Source organism: Lycium ferocissimum, chromosome 9 (assembly GCF_029784015.1).
Source record: "Lycium ferocissimum isolate CSIRO_LF1 chromosome 9, AGI_CSIRO_Lferr_CH_V1, whole genome shotgun sequence".
Lineage (NCBI taxonomy): Eukaryota > Viridiplantae > Streptophyta > Magnoliopsida > Solanales > Solanaceae > Lycium > Lycium ferocissimum.
This window is the reverse complement of record NC_081350.1, coordinates 33,512,195-33,528,455: the sequence shown is the minus strand read 5'-3', so window position 1 is coordinate 33,528,455 and position 16,261 is coordinate 33,512,195. Positions and strand designations below refer to the sequence as shown.

Sequence of the window (16,261 nt, the reverse complement as noted above, 5' to 3'; positions counted from 1 at the left end):
TAACAAAATCACAAACAATTAATCAGAAGATAATTCAATTGCAGCATAATTCAAATATATATTGATGTTTAACAGATAATCATATGCTTGTGTTTCCATGTTCATAGCAAACCATAGCGCAGAACCTTTCAATTTATTCCTGGTGTACTAAGCCACATCATTAAACAAAGTGTAATCAGAAAAGAGAAGGAACACTTCCAACAGATTAGATAAACATTTTGTACACTTCAATTGTTCTACATGGTTCTTCTGTGCTACGGTATAGGTAATTAAATGCCACTAATTCAATGAATAAGCCTTCCCACCTTGAAGGTTGTTGATCTTGTATCCAATTCTGGACTTAAATTTGAAGATATGATTACCTCCTCCGTTCAAATGGATGAACCTTGTTAGTAGTATGTATTTGAAGAACAGAAAACTTCACGCAGACAGATCCACCCATCAGTGTTCATAATCCCTTGAATATGCAGCAGATTCTTCATCCAATAGTCCCTCTTCCAGCAGTATGGATCACTTTTATCCTTCAAATTTGTCAGCCTAGTCCATCGATTCACACAGGACACTGCTGACTTGTAAGTTCAAGCTTGTTTTGACCGACAAAAAAGGGAGAATATCAGACAATACGTGGATTCTAGCTGGGTAAACACAAAGCTGGGTAAATAACATTAGTAATCTATAAGCCAGCAGCGATTTAGCCAGCACAGATGTCATGTTTTCTCATTAAGTCTATGCTCTCAGCAATTGTTGACCCAGCAGTGCCAACAAAACCAAGAGAAGCACAGCTGCAGATTATTTCCTCTATGTATAAGAGAACATCAGTTAATGATTTTGGATGGCGACGCTTGTTAATCCCTGCCGAACTCTGTGAAATTGAACCAAGTTTTAGCCCATGCCCCGCAGCCATAACTTCTTTAGAAGTTTCTTGAACCAAGTCATCTTCTTCCCTAATAACAAACAGCTTAAAGGCATCTGAATCTTTTGCTATACTCCCTAAGTAACTCCCCGTCCAATTAGCCATGGGGAGATCAGTCATCACAAATATATTGATCGGTTTCTGTCCTGTTTGCTTCAAAGATTCTATCTTCTGCCTCAGACCAAGAAAAGTAGCTTTATGGTGGTTCTTGAATTGTCCATCTAGTAGCCTGAGCTGTGCACAAAGAAAGGGACCCTTGATAGTTTGAAGAGCAAACTTCTTGCCAGCATTTATTATTTCAGGAACAAAGGGAAGGAACTCAATCTTTTCGATTAAGGTCTGTATGATGGGATCATTAGGAGCTTCATGAACATCGATATGGGATTCAGATCCCTTATAAGGAGCAGTAAAAAGGCTTCCAAATGCCAAAACAGTGGCTGATTCTGCTGCAGAACCAGGACCAACAGCCTTATATACATCTTTTCTTCTCCTAATAAATGAAATCTTCTTTTTCTTCTTAAGTTGGTCATCAGGTTGAAATGAGTCTAACGCCCCATCCTCAACGTCTTTTTGATATGTCCAAACTGTTGTTCTACAATCTTCTTCTAAAGCAGACAAACAACCAGTGATACTGCCATAATAACCAGACAACAGAGAACCACACTGTCGAAGGCTTTCAGATAAAAGAGATGGTATATTTTGGTCCTTAGAGCAAATACCATCCAAGTTTATACCACACCAGGAGGACACAAAAGTTTGAAAATCTACAAATCTCACTTTTGAATAAGATACAAGTGGTGAAAGGTCAACTATATCAGCCATGGATACATATCTGCAACACACAAAATAAGCAGATTATTAGAAACTTCCTAGTACTCCATCCAAAAAAAGCAATAATGTTTATTCAGTGAAACAAATCAAAATGCACAATAGTTAATACATAATTTATAACTTATAAAGTCCAATAAGATAGTGTTTTGCAATGTATACAAAGTTTACAGAAAAGCTTTGTCACTCTGTCTAAGCACAAAATTTAGACGCTAGCATTAAGCACATTCAATCAATCATTTCAACTACGCCTGAATCCCAAACTAGGTGGAGCCTTTGCATGAATCTCCCTGTAACCATTTTCATTCCAATATTAAAAAAATATGTCTTTTTAAGTCAAATAGGGATTGCTCTAAACATAGAGGTTGCTAAATCTCTTGCTTATCTGCAAAAACGAAATACAAGCCTCTAACTAAGGTGCCGTTTGGCCATAAATACCAAAAAATATTTTACTTTTTTTTTTTGGGATTTTGGAGTTGGAGTTGGAGTTGGAGTTATGTTTGGCCATAGTTTTTGAAATTATAGTTTTTGGTGAAATGTAGTGTAAAAAAGTGAAAAAATTTTGAAAAACAAGTTTTTCTTGTTTTTGGTATTCCGGAATACAACTCCGGAAAAAAGTGAATAATTTTTATGGCCAAACGCTAAAAGTAAAAAAAGTGAAAAAAATTTCCGGAAAAAAGTGAATAATTTTTATGGCCAAACGCCCACTAAGACACAAAAACACCAAGCTAATGTAACAGTAACAAGAAATCTAAACATATATGGTGTGCTTGGTATGGAGGAAATGCTTTCCAATTTTCCCATGTTTGGTTGGTCAAAAGTTTTGGAAAACATTTTTCTAGGGAAACAAGTTACTTAAAAAATGAGAAAAATGATTTCCCTTTTTCTTTTTTTGATCAAGGAGGAAAATGACTTCAAAACAAGTTGCATAAGTGACACACCACATTAACTGTCTCCTCCCCACCCTCCATAGCCCCCATCCCCACACTCCTAGCCATAGCCCCCATCCCCCACACTCCTAGCCTCCACCCACTCCCATAGCCCCCATCCCCCCACACCCCTAACCTCCACCGCACCCCCATAGCCCTCATTCCCCACACTCCTAGCCTCCACCCCACTCCCATAGCCCCCATCCCCCCACACCCCTAACCTCCACCCCATCCCCATAGCCCTCATCCCCCACACTCCTAACCTCCACCCCACTCCCACAGTGTTTGCCTAGACTAATTTCAAATGCTTTTGGGATAATATTTTTTGCTTACGTACCGAACACAAGAAAATAAGTAAGAATCCCACTTATTTTCTAGGAAAACATTTTCCTTCATACTCAAATGGAAAATGTGTCCTTTTAAGGAAAACATTTTCCTTCATCTCTTGCTAATCTGTACACTGAAACACACCCTGTGTTTCATTCCATTGTATTGGTATCAAAACGTTATTTAAAATGTCCTTTTATTTTATGTAAAATAGGGGTTGCTCTAAAAGTAGAGGTTGCACGTCTCTCTTCTTTTTCCCAGCTCGTCAACTGCTTTCTTATTCCTTCTTCTTTGTGTCCTACTTTTTGGTGAAAAAAACTTTTGTGATTTTAATCTGTCGTGTTTCTTCTCTTGTTTCGGAATTACACTGAAATGCAAGTCTCTCACTAAGATTTACAAAAAACGTCCAAACAAAAAAAAAAAAACAGGACCTATCAAACATTATATCTACAAAAAAGACCTAATGTACAATACATTATGAAACGATGGATAACAACTATCCAAACAGAGTGTAAGAAAAAACGTAAAAAACAGGACCTAATGAGAGTGTAATAAAATATCTAAACCTATAGTTTAAATACTCCTGGCATTAAGCACCAGACATGCAAAATCCTCATAAAAGGTCAACAATTTCCCTCCAAATATCTCTACATAATTCAGTCAGACAAATTAACAAACACAAAGTATGCACCATGAGTGATTATTTGCTGGTCAGTGAGTTAAAGGTTATTTGGGGCTGGAACGAATTTCCAGGTTACCTGCAATCGCGCAAGAACTGGATAATATGACTCCAATCAACTACGTCGCGCTCTGTTCACGCTCGAATCATTGATAATTTGTCTCTTGACTATGGGTTTTCTGAAATTAGAGGTTTTCTATATCCACATATACCCTTACACTGAAATATAACTAAAAAGGTCCTGACAACCACTGAACTTAATGTAAGTGTTACAACATATCCAAATCTATAGCTCATATATAGCATTAGGCACTTGACTAAAAATCAATTTAACTCAGCTATCTCTACATAATTCAGTCAAACAATTTAACAAACACAAAGAATGCACAATAAGTGATTATTGCTGTTCAGTGAAACTAAAGGGTTATTTGAACTGTGACAAATTTCCAAGTTACCTGCAATCACGCAAGAGCTGGATACTATGATTCCAAACCAAGAACCTCAAATCATTAGGATTCAAAACCCTAAATTTAGGACAACTACCAAGCGCAACAGCATGATGATCCAATATGGGGGGTACAATTAAGGTCCGATTCAAGATCTTAGCCATTAAAACAGCGTTCTTGAACTCAGCCAATTGGTTACTGAACCCACTGTGAGGTGCGTACCAGAGAAACTTTTCTCCAAGGGTATTTGTGGAAATGCATTGTGAGGGGCGGGGTATAATGGGTAATGATTTTTTGGGGGAAAGGGGAAGAAGAGAAGGGGAAATGAAGTTTTTGAAGTAGAAGAAAAAGAGGATTAGTGTGAAGAGAAAAAGGAAAGTTAGAAGTGGAGATGTTTGTTTCTTCCTTGATTTGGTGTTGGGTCTAATGAAGGTTTCAGTTTCCATGGATTCAATACAACTCTCCGAATTCTTGGATCAGAGATGGTGGAACAGTGACGCTAATTGTTGTGGTGCTCCAACTTTTGCAGAACCACATCTTAGTTTTGCATAAAAATAAAGTTCCAAATTTTTTTACCCGATTTGTTCTTTTTCTTTTTTAGAAGATTAGACAAATTCATGTATTGTCACTAAGCACGAATTTAAGAAATATTAAAATTTCTTAAAACATTTAACCTTAATTATATTTCTCTATTGTTTTTATAAAAAATTAGTCATTGTGTGACTATACTTGAAGACATGATTGGAAACGAAGTTATATGTGGCAAGGTGAGAATTGCTATACAAGAAAAGATATGATTGGAAACGAAGTTATATGCGGCAAGATGGGAGTGTCCTCCGTGGGGATAAGATGAGGGGAAGCAAAACTGAGATGATTCAGATATGTAAAGAGGAAGTGTGTATATGCGCCGGTAAGGAGGTGTGAGAGGTTGGCTATAGAAAGAGTTTAGAGAAATAGAGGTAAATCGAAAAAATATTAGGGAAAAATGATTAGACGGGGCATGACACAATTTCAGCTTACTAAGGATATGACTCTAGATAAGAAGGTGAGAAGGATGAGAATTAGGATAAAAAGATAATAGATATCCGAGTAATGTTGCACTTTAGGCGGGAGAAGCAGGGGGCTAGCCTCCTTTTCGCTTCTCCTTATTAGTAGTAGTTAGTAACCGCGTAGTTTATTGTTCTTCAATGTGCATTAATCTGTGTTGCCTTCGTAATATGGTATTTTGCAGTCATGTTTTTCTTGTAATCCGGCTTCAAAAATCTTTTTTTTTAGCTGAATATCTATCGAAAACAACCTGTCTACCCCCACAAAAATAATAAAAGGTCTGTATATATCTTATTCTTCCCATGCTCCACTCGTGGGGTTAAATTGGATATACTGTTATTGTAGTATTAATAATTTTATTTTTAGTTTATTAAAAATATGAAATGTTATAATTTTTAAAAGGGATAATAACACTTTTTGTCCCTAAGTTAATAGTAAATTATGCTATTTGGTCATTGTGATATATGACTCAGCATATTTAATTTTTAATTAATTAAAAAGTGTGTTTTGGTCCCTTTATATAAAAAATATATTATTTTTGACTATTTATAAAATCATATTACTGTCAAATATGAATTAACAATACAAACTTAACATAACAAATACGTAATTAAGTGATGAAACGGTTAATAGTTATGATAAATTTGTGAATATACACAAGCAAAGAGATCAAAAGTGCACAATTTAATTAATTAGAGGTTTAATGTGCTTAGAGAGTTATAATAGGGATTAAAATCACAATTTATAAGGACCAATAAATCCTTTTTAAAAATAATCTTCTCATTTTATATCGGGATTATTGTATTTTGCTCGGTTCCTTTCAGTCTTGACCAACAATGGCGACGTTTGGCTTGCAGTCATACAGCTAGCCGTCACTTTCCGTCCGATCACCGCCGTCAACTTTACTACTTCATATTCCTCAATGCTATAATCTTATCTCTAACTCTTCTTTTACCAGGTGAGGTACCTTTAATCTCATCAAAATAAATTGTACCTTTCTTTGTGTGAACTTAACTAAACATTTAATTGTCTTATTTAATCAAATTCAGGTTGAAAATGTCAATTTCGTCAACCCCACAAACTACAGTAATCCCTGACAATCACACAGTTGTGAGTCTTCTTTCTTGATAGTCTCTTCACATGTCAAAAATATATAAGCTGAAACTGTTGCAGGATTTACTGTATTTTTTTTTTTTTTGAGTTTGTTCTGTGTTTTTGTTGAGTAGCTAGGTTGTGGAATGGCCGCAGTGGATTTCCTTGTTGCAGTCGATTCTTATCCTAAGCCTGATGATAAGATTCGAAGCACAAGTTTTCAGGTTATTATTTTTTGTGTTCTTTGTAAGTGTGATTGATTAGTGTGCTATCATTTTTTAAAATTTTCAGTGGTAAATTTCAAAGGAAAATTGTGTCTTTATTAGGTTCAAGGAGGTGGTAATGCAGGGAATGCTTTGACTTGTGCAGCTCGTTTGGGTCTATCTCCAAGAATTATATCAAAGGTCTGAGCTTATGGCTTGTAAATATCTATTGACTGTACAAGTACTGACTGACTCATTTTTGTGAGTTTTTCGTATACTAATCAAGTACATAGATTTAGCTGTGTAAGTTTCTTATTTTTGTTTTAAGATATCTATTATATGTTACAAGAGCTTCAAAGAAGAATTCTTTTCTTGTTACTCCTTTAAAACATTTTTGTTTGTCATAGGAGTCTTAACTGTGTGAGACATGAGATAAAGAACTCCAATATCATGTCAGACAATGTTAGTGTCTTATCATGTCAGACAATGTTAGTGTCTTACTGAGCATAGGTCCCATTTTTGCTTAGTTCTGATTAGCTTCTTGAACCACTTTCCTGTTATTGGAATTTACAAACACCAATTTACATTTTACCTCCTGCCACATGATTTCCAAGAGGGTGGTTTGTATCATAGTTTTGACCTCCGTGTTCCTTTAATCTGGACTTGATTGGAGTAAGTCAACTTTTATGCAAATGCATGTAAGCCTACAAGAATCAACTTGTCCTGTAAATTTGTCCCGCAATACTGGTGGTCAAGATTCAACTGTAAATATTACTACTACAACATACCTAGTGTAATCCCACAAGTGGGGTCTAGATAGGGTACTGTGTACGCAGACCTTATCCCTACTTTCGGAGGTAGAGAGGCTGTTTCCAATAGACCCTCGGCAACAGTAAATAATGCTACTTCCTTTGAAATTCGCATAGCATGGAATAAATAAATATCTAATGAAATGTTGCCTGACTCATTGTGCAATTTTCTGTATCATTCGTGATTATTGCACAAGGAGTCACCTATAACTGTCATTTCTATAAAACTATTTCTAATTTCCTTCACCTTTCCACACATAACCCTTTTGCGATAATGATATCGGAAGTCTTCACATTTTTATTACTATTTTCGCCTGTAGGTTGCAGATGATTCTCAAGGGAAAGCAATACTGGAAGAGTTAGAAGCTGATGGGGTTGATACATCATTTATGGTGGTGAGTTTGGCTATGTTCGGTTCTGCACGTTTCTCTTGCCATGCATCTGTTAAATCAATCTCAACATGAGGTGTTTCCAATGCGTTAGTAACATCAGACATAATTTTAGTGTTTAATTCACCTCAACCTGTAATGTTGGGTTCAGGTTTCCGAAGGGGGCCATTCGACATTCTCTTACGTCATTGTCGATAGTCAAGCGTGAGTGCTCTCAGTTTTTGTTAACTGCTGTTTTGGTGATTGTTTGTTGGCACATAGTATTTGTTTTTTCAGAGCCTTAACGTCAATGCAGGATGTGGAACTTTTTCTAGTTTGGCAGAATCAATTAGAAAAAGTTCTGCTGGGGTTTGCTTTATATTTGGTTTCTGGATAAGTAACAGTATATCGTATATTGCTTACGCAAGAACCAATAAATGTTGTTTGTTGAGGATTTGAGATACATGCCACTTGTAAGTTAGCCTGAAAAAGTAACAGAAATTTTTAAGTCATTAATGGTTGAAGCAATTCTATCCATCATGAGTAAAAGAAAATAGATAAAGACTGCGGGTTCCCATGTCATAAAAAAAAAAAGAATATGTATGTTTGACTTAAGGGTGTCAAATGGGCGGGTTGGGCTGAATTGGGGCAGGTCAGAATGGGCTGAGGGTTGGGCTGAATTTGGCCTGGTCAAAATGGGCCCTATTGACCCGCCCAAAAGTTACTTGGGCTGAAATGGGTTGGGCTAAAATGGGCTAAAAAGCGGGTCATAACCCAACCCGCCCAATCCTTACTAAGTTTTAATTTCTTTGTTTGACCGAATAACTTTTCTTTCCTCATTATACCAATTTTCATTGGCCAAAATTGGCCACTTTGCTACATATATGGCAGAATTGGTTCAGAAGTATCCAACATAGTTTTTCTCCACCGAATTTGTGTGAGAGATGTATAAATATTTTAGAAAGTTTACTTCTTTTTTTCTAGCTTTTGGTCTATACAAATGGATTGCTGATACTTCTGCACTTGTTCTATTGAAGCTTTTAGCTGTTCTCGTGATTAGTATTGTTTGATCTACCAGGAAAACTCGCACTTGCATTTACACTCCAGGAAACCCACCCATGGTACCTGAGGATTTATCCAAGTCGGATTTGTCATCAGCTCTGGATGATGTGAGACTTGTATATTTTGATGGAGTATTGCAAGAAACTGAATTGGTATCAGCTTTAGTTGTGGCCCGGGAGGTAATTTCACTCGAACATCTTTGTTGCGCAAATGGAAGTCATGGATTGCTAAAACTGCTTTCTTATTGTCTGCGTCTGATCATGTTGCTTGTATTCGTCAGAGACGACATATCGAGTACTTAACTATTTTTCTTGTTTTTGGTCAAATTATCCGAAGACTTATGTTTTCAACCATATGGAGAAACTGCATGCCTTTTGGATTCCCAGTGCAGGCACATCAGAGGAATATACCTATTGTAATTGATGCAGAAAGTAAAAGAGAAAGGGTAGATGACCTTCTAAACTTGGCAACTTATGTCGTTTGCTCAGCGAGATTTCCACAGGCAAGTTAGCTATGCTGACAAACTGCAATGAAATGGTTCCTTTGCTGATCTTTTTCATTTTGGATATCTGATGCTTCTAAATCTTAGTTGCTAATACGCTCTAGGAATACGAGAAAATATTTTAGATTTAGATTATTTATTCTTCTACTTGGTATCTGTAGCAATTCTGCTCTACTAGGTACGAAATTTGTTGTCTCCACAATTTTAATTCAATGACAGAGTCCCTTCCTCCTCCCTCAGTGTTACAACTTAAAGCTTCTCTCCCTTGCCACTGTTTACCACATTATTGGAGAGTAAAATTGTTTTTCAATACTATTTCTAAAAAAGGTGAATTAATGTCATTCTTCCACCTAGCTTTACTCTTGATATCTTTGGACTTTTTGAGCTTGACAAAAAATGTATTGTCTCCCAGGCATGGACAGAGGCTCCTTCAGTCCAAGATGCTCTTGTTTCTGTACTTCTAAAGTTGCCTAACGTCAAATTTGTAATTGTGACGTTGGGTGAAGATGGCTGCATGATGCTAGAAAGAGCTGAAGCTGGTATGCTTGCATATTTTCGGTACTTCTAATGTATGTTAAGTGTCTGGCGAACAAAATGTTTTGAAACATGAAGAAGAGGTGTATGTATTTACTTTTCGCTATTTGGTTGATTTGCAGAGGATCTCCAGTCTGAAGAAATTGATATCGATGACTTGTTCAAGAAAATGAAGCAGAGTATTGATACCGAATCAAGCACTGCAACATGCATATCCTCGGTAATTCACCAAGAAGAAGATTTATCATTTAATAGATGACTGAAGCATGGAGGCAGTGCTCACACACACACACATAAAATCTATGTACACAATACATTTTGGTCTAGTCGACCACTGTAAGGTGGAATTTACTGTGGGAGTGGAAGTTGTGTATGGTTCCTCCTGGCTTACTACCATTTTTCTTGAAGTTCATGAGATTGACGTGCTCTCCTGCGCTCATACCTTTACCCATCACTCTTAAATCTATCTATTTATGAGGTTTCTTGGTGCTGCTTATGAAGTGTGTTTTTTCCAGCACTTCTTATGAAGCTGAATAGAGTATGTTTGTAGATTCATTAAGTTATGATATGTTTGTAGATTCATTTAGTTATGATATCTGAGCCTGAAGTATGTGTCTTCTTCTAGGATATTACAAAATTGCATCCAAAAGGCATTGGTACAGTGAGTGGGAAGCTGCTTCTTGGAACAGCTGAAAAGATACCGCCATCAGAACTAGTCGATACAACTGGTGCAGGTGATGCATTTATTGGAGCAGTTTTGTATGGTAAGCAAAATTATACTCTGCAGTCTTTATATCTAATATTCTTTCATTAAATGTGTTATGTTCCTGCATCTCACCTTTTCCTTTGCTTGTGACAATTGGATCCAGAGCTTCTATCAACCTCAAACCATTTAATACCCTCCATTTTCTCTAGTTTTACTCATGTCTATATCTGTGCAAGTTTAAATCTGATGTCATTGTTCCCTTCACGTTTGATCGGAGGTTTGTAATGGTTTTGTTTCTCATGGATATCCGACTTGCAATCTGCAGCTCTCTGTGCCAATATGCCACCAGAAAGAATGTTGACGTTTGCTTCTCAAGTGGTTAGTGGACTTTAGCTTTGTATTGGTCTTATACGGATAGTAAATGTAAGAGAAGCTAACTTGTGCATTGTGGGTTGATTTCAGGCGGGTATTGGGTGCAGAGCATTGGGAGCAAGAGCTGGTCTTCCCCATCTAACAGACCCTCGCTTGAGACCCTTTTTAGTGAACGATCCCCAAAACGTGGCCACATTGCTCTAGAGAAAACACAAGTAAAAGTTATTGTCAACTTGGGATGTTTCTTTTAATCTTTTCCTTGTCTATATTCTGCTTCATTTGTAACATTTTATGTGAGTCTTTGACCATTGAGCACAAGGCTTTCAAACCTTATAGAAAAACTAGAATTGTAATAACCTGTTGGCTGTTACCATTTTTTTTTTTTTTTAATTTCTTATAATTAGATCCTTGATTACTTCTTGTGCTCTCGTTAATCTTCTGACTCCCATTTCCCTGCTATTCCCCTTCTCTCTCCCTTTCATCTCAGTCCCAAAAGAAATTCTAACAGTAGTTATTCTGTAAAGAATTAAGATCAAAACTCAACAAAAGAAGTTACTTTTTATATATCCATCTTTAAAATCTGGCAAAAAGAAGATAATACATAAATAGTTATTCCTCATCTTCCGATTTATGTAACACTTTTCGCTTTTCGAGATTTACATTATGTAAATTTTGACCTACATTTAATTTTTTTTTTTTTTTAATCATATTGATATATGAGACGAATTGCAACTTATTGTACTTTTTATATAGTTTTTGAATATCTAAATTTTAAAATATTGAGTTGATCTAGTCCAATTTAGTTTCAATGATTAATCAAATTGATGCTTGAAAAATGAAAAGTGTCACATAAATTAAGGAAAAGAAGTACCATATATTATAGAATGGTATAACAAGGATAGCTTCAAAGGTTTATTCGATTGCTTCGAAGGTTGATGCTGTTAATTTGCTTCAATGGGTGTTGAACAACGATAAAGTAAAAAGTTTACATCAATGGTAACAAGAACACAGTGGAATCCTTCATATTTTCGGTAACAAGGTCGTAATCCTAAAGAATTCAGGTGCAGTAAATGTAGAGTTGAGGTTGCCTTCTAAACTGATTTCTTAATTTGTAATTTGAATATATAATAGGCTTTTAAGTACACTGCTAGTGTAAAAAAGTAGTCTCCTCCGGCAGTGGATATTAGTTAATCTCCTAGTATTAAAAAGTAGTCTTCACCGGCAGTGGATACTAGTTAATCGCTTATACTATCAGGTTAAGCTGAATTACTACTATGGGTAACTCTCTATGAATAGTCTTCCAATAGTATGTTAGAATGCAAGATAGTGTAAAATTAGTTAGATATTAGTGCTTCAGGTTAAATCCTCCATATGGAAGACAACCCAAAATTTGAAGGAAATCCGAAAAGTTAAGCTAGGTAATTAGAAAGAAAATCATATCTTTTCCCTCAAATTTTAGTGCATTCATGAAAACAAATTCGGACTAACAAATAATAAATAAATAAATAAATAAATTAAAAAGGACCAATATTAGATTGATTTGGACTCACAAATTAGAAGATACTTTTGGCTTAGTGATTTTTTAAGACATGACAAGGTCAGTTATGGATGATCGGGTTCAAGCTTAGTGATATTATGTAGACATGATAAGTCCATCAATTGTGAATAAACTATAGAAATTGATCCCAAGAACAAAAAAAATAACTAGAGAAATTAATTTCTTGCTAATATATCCGTGAACCCGGTCACTATTACTACAAATTGAGAAACTTGCACAACCAAGAAATTGAACCATTCCAATGGCAAAACTTTGTTTATTTAAAATTTTAAAAGAATCCTTTGTTACCAATTTGTTCTCTTTTCTCTATGCACGTCCATCGTTAAAAAGGGCTCTACCTTTGTGATTATGTACATAAGTTGACAGCAATTGTTGTACAAACTGAACTCATTGATCCTTTTGACTTTTTATCCTCTCATCACCCTTTCCCATGAAATCTAAAAAGAAGAAAAAACAAAAAGGATCAGGTCCCTATCACAAACAGTGAATCACACTGTATAAGTTTATTAGTATATTGTATCTTTTCACTCTAATTTGTGAGTCTCTATGCGATTTTTTTTTTTTTTCTGTTGTTTAAATCCTAGTCTTGTGTCTATATATATGCAATTTTTTTTCTATTTACATGATAATTTCCCCTCAACAAATTGGATGTGAGTCAATTGGGTGTGCACCCCTCTTGGATGTTGAATAGTAGTAGTAAGCCTTTTAATTAAAGTTTTATCACATATTATAAGTTTAGTAATTTGTACTTGCACACTAATTTATGACGCTTAATGCTAAATTACTTTTTACTTAATTTGGTCCAAATGAGAGGTGTAAGTAAGTTCTTTTTTTCTCCTAGTCTTGTGTCTAATACGGGCTGCAACCTTTTTAATATTGTCTACATGAAATTTCCCTCGTAGAATTGGATGTGACTATGATATCTCTTGGATGTTGAAAAAAGAAAAAGAGATTGTACTAATGTTAGTATTTGCCAAATCGGCCATTCTTTTTAAACCTTCTGACCCTTAATATCCTCTAAACCCTTTCTACTGAATCCTTCTTTTCCATTATAACTAATATGGACATTTTAAAAAACATCGACACCCAATTTAGACGAGGAATGTCCCTCTATATATATTACCATACCATAGACTGCTAATCGTATAGTTTATCTTCTCTCTTGTTCATAATCTTCTTCTTTACTCCTTATTTGCTCTTTACCCTCTTAGCTTCAATTGTTCAAATGGCCAACAATTCAAGAATTGGCCTATTTCTCCTCCAGGCACGGAGAACCTTTACCAATCAATTCAATTCCACTTTCATGATTGCACAATCCTACATTTTCTATATGTACGAGGAACATGGCACAACAAATTGTCCCCTCCCTATTCTTGGATTCTTCTTAACAACTCTCCTCAACTTTTTACAGCTAAAATATCAAGGCAATAACAATACTGATCCTTTTTCGACCCGTCCAAAAACCATGCGAGTTTCAGTTACTTCTTTGCTCGTATACTGTTTAATATATGGAGTTAAGCAGAGGTTTTCTAACCATCCTATTTATAGGAAATTCTCAGACCTGGTACACCATGTTATGGTTTTCTTTAGTTCTTTGTTATTGGCTTCCACTGCGTCTGTTCTCTTCCCAGACTCTGTTGCCCCTGTTGTGTTTATCCTCTGTTTTCTTCTCTCTGGAGGTGAAATGTTGCATTGGATTTTCAAGAAAATAATGCAACAATTTGAAGAAGAATCATATTTTCAGAGAAGAAGGGGTGAAACTCTTTGGAGTTTTCTGAGGAGGATGATGAATATGGGTCATTATCCAATGGAAGAGAGGTTCACTCTTGCTGTGTGATTTTGCAAGAATATACAGAGAAATTTTTGCTGTGTGTCTGTGTACTTTGTACCATGGTTATTTCTCATGTCGTTTCCAGATTTCAAACGTTGTAATATTAGGTTAAATGCATTTTCATGCCTGTTTTATCGAGTGACACTGTTGTACTTTTTGAAGTCGTCGTCATTTTCTTGTTCAGTGTGGGGAAGCTTTCATATTTTGTCAAAAATCATGGAAAAAAAGGGTTGTGTGTATATATATATTATTATTATTGTGGTGTCTAAATTAGCTTGTGCGCAGTTTGACTAATTTTATAGTGCATGTGTTACTTTCTACATGACTCTGACCACCAAGACTTGAAAAAGCTATTAAATTCGGTTGAACTCGTATTGTCTGAAGTCTTTTAAAATTATTTATATAAGGAAAAGGTAATTGTAATCATTTTTAGCTCTGACCATAAAAATGAATAGAAATTGAAATGAAAAGAAGAATCATAAGGAAAATCATGACTCTTGAGTTTCTGACCACAAAAATGCATGGCGATCATGGAGAGCTAAAATTTCTATTCATTTTTGTAAGGGATAATTTCAAAAACCTCCTTCTGGTTTGACATATTAAACTGCTCATTATATATTATGTAACTGTTCACGCTTCCAAAAAGCTTTTAGAAAAATGTCAAGTGGTAGTACACAAGTTATTTAATTGTTTTTTTAAAAAAAAATTGTTTTGATTAGTAATGATTTTAATTATAACATAAATTCTAACTAAGTAAGTAAAATTAAAAGAAATTAAAAGTTAAAAATGAGATAAGAAAAGGTAAAGAGAAAAACACGAAGGGCGCCACTTTTGTCCCAATTTGATAAGAGCTTTATGGGTGTAGAGAAATTGAAGAAGACTAGTTTTTATTTGTTCGATTACACAATGATTTCAATGTATAATCTCTGATTTTATCTTTGATTTTATCACAACTCTTTTTTTGTGCCCCGCTTCTATTTTGCTTCGTCCATGGCTTAATTAGCCATTGTAAAAGCCACGTAGATGGCTTCTTTTCGTCCCTTACGTGCCTCTAAGGAGGTGATTACATGTACTTTGTCATCTATCAAGTCGGGGAGTTTTAGCACCTATAAGTTATAGTTTAGGAGTGTAACGTAAATTAGGCATAGTTTAAGTATGAAACTAATAAAAACGTAATAGTTTGGAGAGATGGGCCTTTGATCCATTATCTCTAATATATTTATACATATTAAGTATGTTTTTAAATAAAAATACAATTTAAACTAAAATTACTGAGTTAAGCTAAACTTGTAGGTGAAGCTTTAGGTCTGCCCTGATTGTGACTATTTCCGAGTCTTCCCGAATTTCATAGAGTAAAAAAGGTTGTTAATGTATAGATACTAGGTTAAATATCAGCCCTCGGCGATACTTTTTTTCTTTTTCTTTTCAGAAAGTACAAATCTTGTTTTCTTTTTAAGCTAATTGATTTGTTTTCTTTTTAAGCTAATACCTCCCAGATAGGTTGCCGTGTGGACTTAATGAATAAAATCATAAATGAAAAAATATAAGGAGGATTAGACCTTCTATTATTAATCCTAGTGAGGAAGGTGTATGATCACGGACGTAGCTAGGGGTGCAAGGGGTTTATCCGAACCCCCTTCATTAGAAAACTTCACTATACATATAAGGTCGAATTTGTTTTTATGTATATAGCAGAAGTCATATTGTCTTTGATTCTTTATATGTTTATTTTCTTATATTTTAAAACCTCTTAAAAAAATTCTAATTTCTTCACATTAATGTATTACCATCCCGCAATAAACACTTAAACAATAAGAACGGCAACATGTAAACCACACTTTCTTACATGTGAAATCACTAACAATGACAGACAGTCAAATTATTCTACCTTGGTGCAAGTTAAGTTGTGATTCTTTGTCCTCATCCTTCAATTTATTCAATATTAACTAAAAATTCATGAACTAAATATAATATCTATATCTTATACCCTTTTTAATTAGCTAATCTCACATATGTTGCTCTTGGTGTCACCTTTTTTTCCTCTCTGAAGACTTT

General features: G+C 35.1%; 2 protein-coding genes across 2 annotated transcripts; one reads left to right on the top strand and one right to left on the bottom strand.

Annotated features, from left to right (window-relative positions):
* Nucleotides 1–114: 114 nt before the first annotated feature.
* Nucleotides 115–4,640, bottom strand: LOC132030345 (O-fucosyltransferase 30). Its single transcript, XM_059419926.1, has 2 exons — nucleotides 4,132–4,640; nucleotides 115–1,745 (listed from the first exon to the last, which is right to left on the bottom strand). Exons 1-2 carry the CDS (start codon nucleotides 4,566–4,568, stop codon nucleotides 692–694), a joined length of 1,491 nt encoding a protein of 496 aa, XP_059275909.1. The 5' UTR covers nucleotides 4,569–4,640; the 3' UTR covers nucleotides 115–691.
* A 1,363-nt stretch (nucleotides 4,641–6,003) lies between these two features.
* LOC132030344 (uncharacterized) lies at nucleotides 6,004–11,237 on the top strand. Its single transcript, XM_059419925.1, has 13 exons — nucleotides 6,004–6,127; nucleotides 6,219–6,279; nucleotides 6,396–6,485; nucleotides 6,588–6,665; nucleotides 7,594–7,668; nucleotides 7,814–7,866; nucleotides 8,720–8,882; nucleotides 9,095–9,205; nucleotides 9,618–9,744; nucleotides 9,862–9,959; nucleotides 10,365–10,503; nucleotides 10,771–10,823; nucleotides 10,908–11,237. Exons 2-13 carry the CDS (start codon nucleotides 6,226–6,228, stop codon nucleotides 11,019–11,021), a joined length of 1,155 nt encoding a protein of 384 aa, XP_059275908.1. The 5' UTR covers nucleotides 6,004–6,127; nucleotides 6,219–6,225; the 3' UTR covers nucleotides 11,022–11,237.
* Nucleotides 11,238–16,261: the final 5,024 nt, after the last annotated feature.